This window comes from Oncorhynchus nerka, linkage group LG6, assembly GCF_034236695.1.
Source record: "Oncorhynchus nerka isolate Pitt River linkage group LG6, Oner_Uvic_2.0, whole genome shotgun sequence".
Classification (NCBI taxonomy): Eukaryota; Metazoa; Chordata; class Actinopteri; order Salmoniformes; family Salmonidae; genus Oncorhynchus; species Oncorhynchus nerka.
This window is the reverse complement of record NC_088401.1, coordinates 72927191-72943499: the sequence shown is the minus strand read 5'-3', so window position 1 is coordinate 72943499 and position 16309 is coordinate 72927191. Positions and strand designations below refer to the sequence as shown.

General features: G+C 42.9%; 2 protein-coding genes across 3 annotated transcripts in view; one reads left to right on the top strand and one right to left on the bottom strand.

Annotated features, from left to right (window-relative positions):
- LOC115130924 (leucine-rich repeat transmembrane protein FLRT1-like) overlaps positions 1-535 on the bottom strand; it is a 31780-nt gene extending 31245 nt beyond the window's left edge. The window contains exon 1 of the mRNA XM_029662507.2: positions 71-535. The gene's annotated coding sequence lies outside the window, so the exon portion shown is untranslated. The remainder of the gene's footprint in view (positions 1-70) is intronic.
- Positions 1-16309, top strand: part of macrod1 (mono-ADP ribosylhydrolase 1) — a 149209-nt gene that overhangs the window by 49888 nt on the left and 83012 nt on the right. For both annotated transcript variants that reach the window (XM_029662510.2, XM_029662509.2), the window contains exon 4: positions 4804-4833. In XM_029662510.2, the coding sequence (XP_029518370.1) occupies positions 4804-4833 (30 nt within the window). The remainder of the gene's footprint in view (positions 1-4803; positions 4834-16309) is intronic.

The following is a 16309-nucleotide window of genomic DNA, read 5'->3' as shown; positions in this document are numbered from 1 at the left end:
CCTAAAATGAACCATGTAAAGTCTCATTTGAGGCTGTTTTTATGTACTTTAGCATATAGAATGATACTACCTTTTTTTATTCTAGTCTTCCCTCGCCGATCTCAGGCTTGTCGAGTCGATCGTTTTCTCTCTCTTCTATGTACAGCGGTTAAAAACTGCCTCCAAAATGCTTCATCGCTGTGGAAACCGCCTTCGCACGGCTGTTACATCTCCATCCCAGTGTGTCGCTCTCTCTCTCTCTCTCTCTCTGTGTGTGTGTGTGTGTGAGGGAAAGAGTCACTAACCTATTAAATAAGCGTTGCGCTCCGTTTCCCTAGCTCCCTGCGTCGCTTTGTTTGGGAGCTCGGAGTCTCTGTGCCTAACAATGGAAGTGCACTCTAGCCTATAACTTCACCCTGAACTAATGTTAAAATAGGTGTCACATCTGCTTAACATTTGCTTTATTGTGTCTATGGTTACGCATTTTAACTAACCTTTCCATACATCCTTATGGATCTATAGCCTATACGCTATATAATGTCATTGTCTCTTTTTTTATCCGTTTGGTAAAGGGTGCCCAGGTGTTACCAAGAGCCCGTGCTGTGATCCCTGCGCGTGAAGCTCACGGTCTTCTGTCTGTTCAGCAGGTTGTTGTGGTTCAGTCACACTAGCCTTGCCATGAAAACCAGAAAGTATTTCAAGTCCACCCACCATGTGCAACACAACCAGCTCTTTTTATATTGTCCTTTTAATTCAGTTAATCGTTCAGTTAATCATTCAGTTTGACCCACACCTGTTGGCTTTGTGCAGTGGTGGAAAAAGTAATACATTTTCATACTTGAGTAAAAGTAAAGATACCTTAATAGAAAATGAAAGTAAAAGTGGAAGTCATCCAGTAAAATCCTACTTGAGTAAAAGTATTTGGTTTTACATATACTTAAGTGTCAAAAGTAAATGTAATTTCTAAAATATACTTAAGTATCAAAAGTATAAATCATTTTAAATTCCTTATATATAAAGCAAACCACAGGGCGCAATTTATTTATTTTAATTTTATTTACAGATAGCCAGGAGCAGACTGCAACACCCAGACATCATTTACAAACAAAGTATTTGTGTTTAGTGAGTCCACTAGATCAGAGGCAGTGGGGATGACCAGGGTTGTTCTCTTGATAAGTGTGTGAATTGGACCATTTTCCTGTCCTGCTAAGCATTAAAAATGTAACGAGTACTTTTGGGTGTCAGGGAAAATGTATAGAGTAAAAAGTACATCATTTCCTTTAGGAATGTAGTGATGTAAAAGTAAAAAAAATATAATTAGTAAAGTACAGATACCCCTAAAAACGACTTCAGTACTTTACACCTCTGACCTTATACATAAATTACAACTGTGCATAAAATAACTCAAACCGTTTTGTCAGAAAAATATGCTTTCCCTGAAAAGAGATATAGCCTTAGTTTATTCTACTAGATAAGTGGTTATTTTAGGCTACAACAGGCCTGTGACTTTTCAGCTGCGTGTGTTCACAGATTCAGAAGGTTGTTATTTAGACACTGTAGAGCAGTCTCTAATTACAATTCACCAGTTTTGGTTTTTTTGACCAAGGAAAGTACAATCAAATGTACAAAATCCAATCAACGAGGGAAAGAGAGGTTTGGTTGGAGAAAGAGGGGAATAAGAGGTGAAAGGGCAGAGAGAGAACAACACACAAACATGTTGCTCACGGAATGAAAGAGAGGAGATGAGCTGATGGATTATAGAGCAATATATATTCTGGATACATTGTACAGAACTGTTGTTTTTATCAGCAGCAACATCATAAGAATCATCAGCATCACTGTTCAGTTATGAAACCAAGACAGGATTCAGTCTTACAGTATATTCCGAGCGTCCCTAAATACACCACAACAGTAGAAACACACACACACACACACACACACAGCCTTAACACACTGGCACCTTAGTTGGGGAGGATGGGCTCGTGGTAATGGCTGGAGTGGAATCAGTGGAACGGTATCAAATATATCAAACACATGTTTGATGTCATTCCATTAACTCCGTTCCAGCCATTATTTTGAGCCGTCCTCCCCTCAGCAGCCTCCACTGATTTTCACTCACTCTCTCATTGTCAGTCACAGCAAGATTTTCTTTCCATCTTTTCTTTCAATTGATATATTTTCACCCTTGCTCTGTCCATCCTTTCAGTGCTGAAAGCAAAGTCTGGTACACATCACCTATTCCCCTCCATTCCGTGCCCTTTCTCTCTCTCTGTCTGTCTCTGTGTGTTTCTCTGTGTGTGTCTGTCCAGTCATAATTGAATGACTTCCCTTTCCAGGAGAAAGTAGGCTACGCTCCATCTTTTTAGTTTATGTTCACAGAAATGTAGTGCTGCTCCTCTCTCTCTCTCTCTCTCTCTCTCTCTCTCTCTCTCATTCTCAGTGCCGCCAGTTTCACCTCCCTCTAAAAAAAAGAAAATAACAGTACTACTTATCAGCAGATACTTTATTTGAATCTGGAATCCCTAATTGAACAATAACAAAACGGCCACCCCGCCTCTGTTTGGGTGAAAACCTGAGGATGGGCCTGGAGAAATGGAACCACTCTCAAATTCATAGACAGCTATGGATGCAAGGACTGGCCATCCATGATATCACAATCATAGCATAAGTCGATATAGTGTTTGTTTACACACATTGGAGTAAAACAAGGTTATATTTGTGGTTCTGATGGGGTATGACAGATGAACTAAGCTCATGAGGCATTTAGAAGTTACATTCTTCAAGAATCAGTGGGTACATATCATTCAATTATAAGTCCATAAATTGATGTAGCGACTAAGGATTCTAGCTTTAACTGAAACATGTATCGAGTTTATCATCATTTACAGATGTAGGATCTTAATTTGATCACCCTGTTGCAGGAGACATTTTGTGCAATGCAGGATATTTAAAACGTAGTGCATTTGAGGTTTAAAGGCGTCTGGCGTTTGTAACATGCCATTTGAAATGATTTACCCTTACGAAAAATGTATCAACCCCTTCAAAAAATGTCCATGAAATTTAATCCTCATAATAATTCACATTTCCTCTTGCAGCCTCTATCTCAAGGCCATCAGACTGTTAAACAGCCATCACTGACACAGAGAGGCTGCTGCCTACATACAGACTTGAAATCATTGGCCACTTTAATGAATGGATCACTAGTCACTTTAATAATGCCATGTAATAATGTTTATAATGTTTACACATCTTGCATTACTCATCTCAAATGTATATGTTGTATTTTATACCATCTATTGCACCTTGCCTATGCCACTCAGTCATTGTTCATCATTCATGTATATATTCTTATTCCTTTACTTAGATTTGTGTGTATTAGGTAGTTGTTATGGAATTGTTAGATATTGCTGCACTGTTGAAGCACAAGCATTTCGCGACACTCGCAATAACATCTGCTAACCATGTGTATGTGACCAACCAAATTTGATTTGATTTGCAGGATTATTTTTTCTTCTGTAGCAAACTGGCTCAAATTATGATCCTACATCTGTACAACACTTGGAAAGAGTCTAATTTACAGAAATATACAGTATATTAGGATTTATATTCAGTTTCTCTATTTCTCTCTCTCTTTCACTCACTCACTCACACCTCTTTCTCTGGGGTGAAGGATACATAGGGTTTAAACAGATGTTAAACCTCTCTCCCTGGGGTAACAGCGGTACACCCCTCTGTCTGTCTCCCCAGTCGCTCTCTCTTTATCGCTCTTTTTTTTCTCTGCCCATCCTCCTGTCTCACTTTCTTCTCTCTCTTCTCACACGTTCATCCTTTAACTGACAGAAGTGGGAGAGGCACCTCTACAGGCTAAGTACTTATTTCACCTCTTTCTGACACCATCTCTCTATCTCTCTCCCTCTCGCGCTCTTTCCACCCATCTCTCTCTCGCTCTCTCCACCCGTCTCTATCCCTCTTTCTTGCTCTTTCCACCTCTCTCTCTCTCTCTCTCTCTCTAATTAACTAGGTTTTAGTAACAAACCTTTGGGCTTTGGAGTTTCCATGGTTACACCAACATCCAATCTTGTCGGTCCACGTCTGTGTGTGTGTGTGTGAGATATGTGTGTGTGTGTGCGCGTGGTTGTGCATGCACATGGACATGTTTTGGCTGTGCATGCACTGGGCTCTGTTTTTAATGCTTTTGTCTTCCAGAGGGACAGACAGATGTTGCCATTCTGCTGCCTCCTCTCGCTCCTCTCCTCTCGCTCCTCTTTTCTCCTCTCGGCCGCTCCTCTCGCTCCCCTCCTCTCTTGAGACCATGTGAATAGAGGCTCCTGGATAGGCGGGATGTGTCTACAATCTCCCTCTCTCTCTTCTGCTCTGTATTTCCCTGTCTGAATGGCTGTCCAGAAGAGTTACACACAGTGTCCAGTGCTGCATCTGGCTGGTGAGGTGCTGTGGTGTCCTCATATCGACCAGCCAGTCAGGTTAAAGTTGCTCTGTATTGGATCATGACTCCTGGTGGCAGGGCAGGAACCGAAATAACTGAATTTTATTCCAGCCCGCCTTCAAATCAATTGAGTGATGAAGGCTGATGATGGAGCTTGTGACATCACTGAGATCAAAGGTCATAAGTCAGAGGCAGCGCTGATGACACAATGGACCAATCCCAGAGCTATATATATATATGGCTCAGCCATACTGCTGTTTATTTCCAGGAAGGTTGGAATAAGACCTTGAAGGGCTATACAATCCTGCCAGCTAGAAGGTATATTTGCATTATAAAGAATGTTTTCTCATGATGTTTCTCTTTTCTGTTTTATCTTTCAGCCAACAAGACTCTGCTGGGGGGAGGAGGAGGTGAGTCATTCTGTCGCTCTTTACTCTGTTATTTCTGTTCCCTTGTTCCTGGAGAGAAAGAATACAGACGTGTGTGTGTGTGTGTGTGTGTTAGACCTGGGATAACTATAGTTCACTATGCTTCATCGAAAGTAAAATAAAAATTGGGGTTTACCTACTTTGGAGGTGACTACAACTATTTGTAGTCAAATCCCAAAAACAGATCCCAAAAAATGAAAACTTTTTAAAATGATTTGAATACAGTTCTGAGAAAGCAACTACTTTCCAAAAATATTTCAATACAGATCTCATGAAGTGACTACTTTTCAGAAACAATTGGATTGGCTGCCTTCAACTAATGGCAGGGCTGTATCTGGAACTGCATGTTGATGACAACAATAGAATGAATAGAGCACAAACAATCTTCTATACTATTCCAGACTATCTGACAGTCATATTTGATCTACACAATACATTTCTATCTGAACATTCTGTAAATATTCATTCTGAATGTCCATTGACCCAGGTGTACATAATCAAACCAATTAACCAATAATATGTTGTACAGATAAGTATAGATACGTTTTGACTCTCAACAACCATATGACTCTTTCAACATGCCAATGAAAAGGTTGAAAGCTGCAATTCATTTAATGATACCCGAAAATACTGCAGGGAAATTCTAAGCCATTTGCGAACATTGCAAATAGCAAGTTAGATGCTTAGCAAAAACAACTCTGAACCTCTTTGTCCATCTGAGGGTAAGTGTTCTTGTTTCAAACACACACTATAAGATCTTTAAAGGGATAGTTTGCTCAGAATACAAACTAACATGTTTTTCTACCTACCTTGGCTATAGTTGATTCAAGTTTTTGGATATTTCATTTCCTTTCTACAGTTAATAGACATATTTTGTTATGGTTGGCATTCTCAGTAACACTTAACATTAAACCGTTATTGTTCCTGTGTAATACAACTGTAGTTACTTTTGGAACATTTTGTTAGCATGTCATATAATACTTTGATAATTGCATTTGAATTGCATAGCAATGAGCTTAGAGCTTTTGTAGCTACTGTACACAAGAGGAATAGTGACTGTTTCTTATTCTACTGGAATAACTCCATTATTATGCAACTATAAATCAACGTCCTATGTAACAACAATGTTGCTATTGTAATAATCACTAAGTTGCTACACATGTATAAGAACTGGATGTTACTGCATTACCTTTTGTCACTCATTATCAAAATCATTTATTAGTCATTTTGAAGCTGCAAAAGTGGTTTACTCTAATGTTGAGGCGATTAAATGTCAAATCAAATGTTATTTGTCACATACACATGGTTAGCAGATGTTAATGCGAGTGTAGCGAAATGCTTGTGCTTCTAGTTCCGACAATGCAGTAATATCCAATGAGTAATCTAACCTAACAATTTCACAACAATTACCTTACACTTGTGTGTATAAAGGAGTGAATAAGAATATGTACATAAAAAAATATCTGAATGAGTGATGGTATAGAACGGCATAGGCAAGATGCAGTAGATGGTATAGAGTACAGTATATACATATGAGATGAGTAATGTAGGTTATGTAAACATTATATGAAGTGGCATTGTTTAAAGTGGCTAGTGATACATTTATTACATCAATTTTTCCATTATTAAAGTGGCTGGAGTTGAGTCAGTATGTTGGCAGCAGCCACTCAATGTTAGCCTTGAGATAGAGGCTGTTTCTCAGTCTCTCGGTCCCAGCATTGATGCACCTGTACTGACCTCGCCTTCTGGATGATAGCGGGGTGAACAGGCAGTGGCTTGGGTGATTGTTGTCCTTGATGATCTTTTTGACCTTCCTGTGACATTGGGTGGTGTAGGTGTCCTGGAGGGCAGGTAGTTTGCCCCCGGTGATGCGTTGTGCAGACCTCACTACCCTTTGGAGAGCCTTTTTTATTTTACCTTTATTTTACCTTTATTTTACTAGGCAAGTCAGTTAAGAACAATTTTTTATTTTCAATGACGGCCTAGGAACAGTGGGTTAACTGCCTTACGGTTATGGGCGGAGCAGTTGCCGTACCAGGCGGTGATACAGCTCGACAGGATGCTCTCGATTGCGCATCTGTAAAAGTTTGAGGGGTTTTGGTGACAAGCCGAATTTCTTCAGCCTCCTGAGGTTGAAGAGGCGCTGCTGCGCCTTCTTCACCACACTGTCTGTGTGGTTGGACCATTTCAGTTTGTCCGTCATGTGTACGCCGAGGAACTTAAAACTTTCTACCCTCTCCGCTACTGTCCCGTCGATGTGGATAGGGTGGTGCTCCCTCTGCTGTTTCCTGAAGTCCACGATCATCTCCTTTGTTTTGTTGATGTTGAGTGTGAGGTTATTTTCCTGACACCACACTCCGAGGGCCCTCACCTCCTCCCTGTAGGCCGCATCGTCGTTGTTGGTAATCAAGCCTACCACTGTAGTGTCGTCTGCAAACTTGATGATTGAGTTGGAGGCGTGCATGGCCACACAGTCGTGGGTGAACAGGGAGTACAGGAGAGGGCTGAGAACGCACCCTTGTGGGGCCCCAGTGTTGCGGATCAGCGGAGTGGAGATGTTGTTACCCACCCTCACCACCTGGTGGCGGCCCGTCAGGAAGTCCAGGACCCAGTTGCACAGGGCGGTGTTGGGACCCAGGGTCTCGAGCTTGATGATGATTTTGGAGGGTACTATGTTGTTAAATGCTGAGCTGTAGTCAATGAACAGCATTCTTACATAGGTATTCCTCTTGTCCAGATGTTAGGGCAGTGTGATTACGATTGCGTCTGTCTGTGGACCTATTGGGGCGGTAAGCAAATTGGAGTGGGTCTAGGTGTCAGGTAGGGTGGAGGTGATATGGTCCTTGACTAGTCTCTCAAAGCGCTTCATGATGACGGAAGTGAGTGCTATGGGACGGTAGTCATTTAGCTCAGTTACCTTAGCTTTCTTGGGAACAGGGACAATGGTGGCCCCCTTGAAGCATGTGGGGACAGCAGACTGGGATAAGGATTGATTGAATATGTCCGTAAACACACCAGCCAGCTGGTCTGCGCATGCTCTGAGGACACGGCTGGGATGCCGTCTGGGCCTGCAGCCTTGCGAAGGTTGACACGTTTAAATGTTTTGCTCACGTCGGCTGCAGTGAAGGAGAGCCCGCAGGTTTTGGTAGCGGGCCGTGTCAGTGGCACTGTATTGTCCTCAAAGCGAGCAAAGAAGTTGTTTAGTCTGTCTGAGAGCAAGACATCCTGGTCCGCGACGGGGCTGGTTTTCCTTTTATAGTCCGTGATTGACTGTACATACCTCTCGTGTCTGAGCTGTTGAATTGCGACTCTACTTTGTCTTTATACTGACGCTTAGCTTGTTTGATTGCCTTGCGGGGGGAATAGCTACACTGTTTGTATTCAGTCATGTTTCCGGTCACCTTGCCCTGATTAAAAGCAGTGGTTTGCGCTTTCAGTTTTGCGTGAATGCTGCCATCAACCCACGGTTTCTGGTTGGGGAATGTTTTAATAGATGCTGTGGGTACGACATCGCCGATGCACTTGCTAATAAACCTGCTCACCGAATCAGCGTATTCATCAATGTTGTTGATCGCCGCAATGCGGAACATATCCCAGTCCACGTGATCGAAGCAATCTTGAAGCGTGGATTCCGATTGGTCGGACCAGTGTTGAACAGACCTGAGCGTGGGAGCTTCCTGTTTTAGTTTCGGTCTATAGGCTGGAAGCAACAAAATGGAGTCGTGGTCAGTTTTTCCGAAAGGAGGGCGGGGGAGGGCCTTATATGCGTCGCGGAAGTTAGAATAACAATGATCTAGGGTTCTGCCAGCCCTGGTTGCGCAATCGATATGCTGATAGAATTTAGAGAGCCTTGTTTTCAGATTAGCCTTGTTAAAATCCCCAGCTACAATAAATGCAGCCTCAGGATTTGTGGTTTCCAGTTTACATAGAGTCAAATAAAGTTCGTTCAGGGCCATTGATGTGTCTGCTTGGGGGGCGAGGATATATGCGGCTGTGATTATGATGGAAGAGAATTCTCTTGGTAGATAATGCAGTCGGCATTTGATTGTGAGGAATTCTAAGTCAGGTGAACAAATTGACTTGAGTTCCTGTATGTTGGTATGATCACACCACGTCTCGTTAATCATAAGGCATACACCCCCGCCCTTCTTCTTACCAGAGAGATGTTTGTTTCTGTCGGCGCGATGTGTGAAGAAACCAGCTGGCTCTACCGACTCCGATAGCGTGTCTCGAGTGAGCCATGTTTCCGTGAAACAAAGAATGTTACAGTCTCTGATATCTCTCTTGAAGGCTACCCTTGCACGGATTTAGTCTACCTTGTTGTCAAGAGACTGGACATTGGCGAGTAGTATGCTCGGGACTGAGGAGGGGCGCCTCTGGACTGAGGAGGGGCGCCTCTGGACTGAGGAGGGGCGCCTCTGGACTGAGGAGGGGCTGCGGCTCTGGACTGAGGAGGGGCTGCGGCTCTGGCAGCTCCGGACAGGAGGGCGGCTCTGGCAGCTCCGGACAGGAGGGCGGCTCTGGCAGCTCCGGACAGGAGGGCGGCTCTGGCAGCTCCGGACAGGAGGGCGGCTCTGGCAGCTCCGGACAGGAGGGCGGCTCTGGCAGCTCCGGACAGGAGGGAGCAACTGGAGGGAGGAGACTGAGAGACAGCCTGGCGCGTGGGGCTGCCACCGGAGGCCTGGTGCGTAGTGGAGCGGATACACAGGGCCGTGGAGGCGCACTGGCGGTCTCGAGCGCAGAGCTGGCCCCACCCATTCTGGCTGGATGCCAGCAACCCCCCAGCAAATGCGGGACGACGATAGACAACTGTCCCTGATTGAGAACCATACCTGGCCAGGACATAGAAAAAAGGACATAGAATGCCCACCCCAGTCACACCCTGGCCCAACCAAAATAGAGAATAAAAAGCCTCTCTATGGCCAGGGCGTGACAGCCTTTAAATTGTTTAACTTGGGGTAAACGTTTCAGGTAGCCTTCCACAAGCTTCCCACAATAATTTGGGTGAATTTTGGCCCATCCTCCTAACAGAGCTGGTGTAACTGAGTCAGGTTTGTAGGCCTCCTTGCTCGCACATGCTTTTTCAGTTCTGCCCACAATTTTTTTATAGGATTGAGGTCAGGGCTTTGTGATGGCAACTCCAATACCTTGACTTTGTTTTCCTTAAGCCATTTTGCCACAACTTTGGAAGTATGCTTGGGGACATTGTCCATTTGGAAGACCCATTTGCGACCAAGCTTTAACTTCCTGACTGATGTCTTGAGATGTTGCTTCAATATATCCACATAATTTTCTTTCCTCATGATGCCACCTATTTTGTGAAGTGCACCAACCAGTCCCTCCTGCAACAAAGCACCACCACAACATGATGCTGCCACCGCTGTGCTTCACGGTTCGGATGGTGTTCTTAGGCTTGCAAGCATCTCCCTTTTTCCTCCAAAAAAAACAGTTCTATTTTTGTTTCATCAGACCAGAGGACATCCTACAAAAAGTAGGATCTTTGTCCCCATGTGCAGTTGCAAACTGTAGTCTGGCTTTTTTATGGAGGTTTTGGAGCAGTGGCTTCTTCCTTGCTGAGCGGCCTTTCATGTTATGTTGATATAGAACTCGTTATACTGTGGATATAGATACTTTTGTACATGTTTCCTCCAGCATCTTCACATGGTCCTCTGCTGTTGTTCTGGGAATGATTTGCGCTTTTCACACCAAAGTACGTTCATCTCTAGGAGACAGAATGCGTCTTCTTCCTGAGCGGTATGATGGATGCATGGTCCTATGGTATTTATAATTGTGTACTATTGTTTGTTCAGATGAACATGGTACCTTCAGACATTTGGAAATTGCTCCAAAGGATGAACCAGACTTGTGGAGGTCTACAATTGTTTTTCTGAGGTCTTCGCTGATTTATTTTGATTTTCCTATGATGTCAAGCAAAGAGGCACTGAGTTTGAAGGTAGGCTTTGAAATACATACACAGGTACACCTCCAATTGACTCAGAAGCCTCTAAAGAATTTTCCAGGCTGTTTAAAGGCACAGTCAACTTAATGTATGTAAACTTCTGACCCACTGGAATTGTGTTACAGTGAATTATAAGTGAAATAACCTGTCTGTAAACAATTGTTGGAAAAATGACTTGTGTCATGCACAAAGTAGATGTCCTAACAGACTTGCCAGAACTATAGTTTGTTAACAAGAAATTTGTGGAGTGGTTGAAAAACTTCCGACCAGTCAAAAGTTTGGACACACTTACTAATTCAAGGGTTTTTCTTTATTGTTACTATTTTCTACATTGTAGTAATATTGTAATAATAGTGAAGACATCAAAACTATGGAATCATGTAGTAACCAAAAAAGTCTTAAACCAATGAAAATATATTTGAGGTTTGAGATTCTTCAAAGTAGCCACCCTTTGCCTTGATGATAGCTTTACACACTCTTGGCATTCTATTAACCAGCTTCACCTGGAATGCTTTTCTAACAGTCTTGTGCACATATACTGAACACTTGTTGGCTGCTTTTCCTTCACCCTGCAGTCCAACTCCTCCCAAACCATCTCAATTGGGTTGAGGTCGGGTGATTGTGGAGGCCAGGTCATCTGATGTAGCAATCCATCACTCTCCTTCTTGGTCAAATAGCCGTTACACAGCCTGGAGGTGTGTTGGGTCATTGTCCTGTTAAAACAAATGATAGTCCCACTAAGTGCAAAACAGATGGGATGGCGTATCGCTGCAGAATGCTTAGGTAGCCGTGCTGGTTATGTGTGCCTTGAATTCAAAATAAATCACGACAGTGACAACATCCAAGCACTCCCACACATCACACCTCCTCCTCCATGCTTCACAGTGGGAACCACACATGCGGAGATAATCCGTTCACTTATTCAGCGTCTCACAAAGACATGGCGGTTGGAACCAGAATCTCAAATTTGAACTTATCAGACCAAAGGACAGATTTCCACTGGTCTAACGTCCATTGCTCGTGTTTCTTGGCCCAACCAAGTCTCTTCTTATTGGTGACTTAGTAGTGATTTATTTGCAGCAATTTGTGAAGGCAATGAAGGCCTGATTCACACAATCTCTTCTGAACAGTTGATGTTGAGATATATCTGTTTCTTGAACAGTTATCTGACTTCGTGAGAGAGAGAGGAAATGTTTTTGCATTTGTGTGTGTGTGGTGTATGTTTGGTGTGTGTTTCCATCCAGCTTCCGAGTTAGTATATTATGTGAGACTGCTGGTGAGAAGTCATTAGTACAGTGCATTTGAAAGTATTCAGACCCCTACATTTTGTTACGTTACAGCCGTATTCTAAAATTGAATAAATAGTTTTTCCCCCTCATCAAACTACACACAATACCCCATAACGATGAAGCAAAAACAGTTACTTAAGTATTCAGACCCTTTACTCAGTACTTTGTTAAAGCACTTTGGCAGCGATTACAGCCTTGAGTCTTCTTTGGTATGACACTGCAAGCTTGGCACACCTGTATTTGGGGGGTTTCTAACGTTCTTCTTCACAAGCTCTGTCAGGTTGGATGGGAAGCGTCGCTGCAGAGCTATTTTCAGATCTCTCCAGAGATGTTCGATCGGGCTCAATTCCGGGCTCTGGCTGGACCACTCAAGGATATTCAGAGACTTGTCCCGAGGCCACCCCTGTGTTATCTTAGCTGTGGGCTTAGGGTCGTTGTCCTGTTGGAAGGTGAACCTTCTCCCCAGTCTGAGGTCCTGAGCTCTCTGGAGCAGGTTTTCATCAAGGATCTCACTGTACTTTACTCCATTCATCTTTGCCTCGATCCTGACTAGACTCCCGGTCCCTGCCACTGAAAAACATCCCCACAACATGATGCTGCCGCCACCATGCTTCACTGTAGGAATGGTGACAGATTTCCTCTAGATGTGATGCTTGGTATTCAGGCCAAAGAGTTCAATCTTGGTTTCATCAGAACAGAAAATCTTGTTTCTCATGGTCTGAGAGTCCTTTAGCCCAAGCGGGCTGTCATGTGCCCTCTAAGTGAGGAGTGGCTTCCATCCGGCCTGTCATGTGCCCTCTAAGTGAGGAGTGGCTTCCATCCGGCCACTCTGCCATAAAGGCCTGATTGGTGGAGTGCTGCAGAGATGGTTGTCTTTCTGGAAGGTTCATCCATCTTCACAGCGGAACTCTGGAGCTTTGTCAGAGCGACCATCGGGTTCTTGGTCACCTCCCTGACCAAGGCCCTTCCTCCCCGATTGCTCAGTTTGGCCAGGCAGCCAGCTCTAGGACGAGTCTTGGTGGTTCCAAACTTCTTCCATTTAAGAATGATTGAGGCCACTGTGTTCTTGGGGACCTTCAATGCTGCATAAATGTTTTGGTACCCTTCCCCAGATCTGTGCCTCGACACATTCCTGTCTCTGAGCTCTACGGACAATTCTTTTGACCTCATGGCTTGGTTTCTGTCCCACTGTCAACTGTGGGACCTTGTATAGACAGGTGTGTGCCTTTCCAAATCATCTCCAATCAATTGAATTTACCACAGGTAGACTCCAATCAAGTTGTAGAAACATCTCAAGGATGATATTTGGAAACAGGCTGCACCTGAGCTCAATTTCGAGTCCGATCGCAAAGGGTCTGAATTCTAAAGTAAATTTAGTAATTTTTTTGTTATTTATACATTTGCAAACATTTAAAAAATTAAAAATAAACTATTTTTGCTTATCATTGTAAGGTATTGTGTGTAGGTTGAGGAACAGTTTTTATTGAATCAGTTTTAGATTAAGGCTGTAACGTAACAAAATGTGTTAAAAGGGAAGCGTCCTGAATCCTTTCTGAATGCACTGTATATAATTTATTACTATGGGGTGCTGTGTATATAAACAGTAATTTCTCAGTCTGTTGTTAATTCAGTGCTTTGCGGCATGTGTGTGGTGTTGAGAGACTGTGGAGGTAATCGATACCAGTGATAAATCTGTACTACTAGTGGTCAGTCACTCAGACCCCCCCACCCCCCCAGCTGAGGGTGAGACCATGTGAGTGCGACCGTGTGTGTGAGTTCGTGCCTAAGTGTGTTTGTGTGTGTGTTATTCACCCAGAAGGCCAGCTGTGTTTGGTCTATCCCAGGCAGTCTTCCTGTCGCTGCATGTCCATGGCAGTGTCTCAGGTTGCTACGCAGGGCAATTCTTCCTGCCTGTTTGGAGGGAAATAGTAGTGGTGGACCACAAATGGGAATTAGCTATATTTAGCTACTGTAACTTATTTTGTGCAATACTTAGAGTATGTTATGCATGGTCCCTGGCTGCTGAATAAACAAATAAATAAATGAATATATATTCATTGGTTTAATATATTCAGAAACAAAGCTAAGACCTATGTAGAACTGACAATCTCTAAGGAGGATTCTACCACCAAATATACTACATGGTAGATATACTAAAAGTATGTGGACACCCCTTCAAATTAGTGGATTCTGCTATTTCAGCCACACCGGTTGCTGACATAGTAACTAGACTGGGCACGTGCGTGTGTCCGCGCTTGTTGATTTTGTCCAGACACGATCAGGACACGCAGGTTGAAATATCAAAACTAACCCTGAACCAACTACATTCATTTGGGGACAGGTCGAAACACATAAAACAATTATGGCCATTTTAGCTAGCTAGCTTGCTGTTGCTAGCTAATTTGTCCTGGGATATAAACATTGGGTTGTTATTTTACCTGAAATGTACAAGGTCCTTTTTAAAATAAAATGTCATCTTTGTAGAATTTTGACCAATTTTGAGTCACACAAAATTGTGTGTTCTCAACTCCGACAATTAATCCACAGATAAAAGGGGAAAGCTAGTTAGTTTCTAATAATCTCTCCTCGTTCAGTCTTTTACTTCTGTGGATTTTACATGGCGCTCGGCAACCAACTTTAAGATGCATTAGTCTCTCCTGCAGCAAAGCACCCCCACAACATGATGCTGCCACCCCCGTGCTTCACAGTTGGGATGGTGTTCTTCGACTTGCAAGCCTCCCCCTTTTCCTCCAAACATAACGATGGTCATTATGGCCAAACAGTTATATTTTTGTACCATCAGACCAGAGGATATTTCTCCAAAAAGTATGATCTTTGTCCCCATGTGCAGATGCAAACTGTAGTCTGGCTTTTTTATGGCGGTTTTGGAGCAGTGGCTTCTTCCTTGCTGAGTGGCCTTTCAGGTTATGTCAATATATGACTCATTTTACTGTGGATATAGATACTTTTGTACCTGTTTCCTCCAGCATCTTCACAAGGTCCTCTGCTGTTGTCCTGGGATTGATTTGCACTTTTCACACCAAAGTACGTTCATCTCTAGGCGACAGAATGCGTCTCCTTCCTGAGTGGTATGATGGCTGCGTGGTCCCATGGTATTCATACTTGTGTACTATTGTTTGTAGCGTCAACCTATTGTTTGTATCTTCAGGCATTTGGAAATTGCTCCCAAGGATAAACCAGACTTGTGGAGGTCTACAATTGTTTTTCTGATGTCTTCGCTGATTTCTTTTGATTTTCCCATGATGTCAAGCAAAGAGGCACTGAGTTTGAAGGTAGGCCTTGAAATACATCCACAGGTACACCTCCAATTGACTCAAATGATGTCAATTAGCCTATCAGAAGCTTCTAAAGCCATGACATAATTTTCTGGAATTTTCCAAGCTGTTTAAAGGCACAGTCAACTTAGTGTATGTAAACTTCTGACCCACTGGAATTGTGTTACAGTGAATTATAAGTGAAATAATCTGTCTGTAAACAAATGTTGGAAAAATTATTTGTCGTGCACAAAGTAGATCTCCTAACCGACTTGCCAGAACTATAGTTTGTTAAAACCTCTTTCGGCTGAGACCCCGCTAACGGGATCGATTTGACAACAGCCAGTGAAAGGGCGCCAAATTCAAAATAACAGAAATCCCATATTTAAAATTCCTCAAACATACAAGTATTTTACACCATTTTAAAGATAGATTTAAAATATATATATATACAGTGGGGCAAAAAAGTATTTAGTCAGCCACCAATTGTGCAAGTTCTCCCAATTAAAAAGATGAGAGAGGCCTATAATTTTCATCATAGGTACACTTCAACTATGACAGACAAAATGAGAGTTGATATACGGTGAGAGGAGAGCGTATAGAACCAGATATCTGGAGTGTGACTGTTTGAGGTTGTGGACAGGTGTCTTTTATACTGATAACAAGTTCAAACAGGTGCCATTAATACAGGTAACGAGTGGAGGACAGAGGAGCCTCTTAAAGAAGAAGTTACAGGTCTGTGAGAGCCAGAAATCTTTGTAGGTGACCAAATACTTATTTTCCACCATAATTTGCAAATAAATTCATTAAAAATCCTACAATGTGATTTTCTGGATTTTTTTTCTCTCATTTAGCCGTGTATCAGCTCTAGATATCTGGTTCTATACGCTCTCCTCTCACTGTATATCAGCTCTAGATATCTGGTTCTATACGCT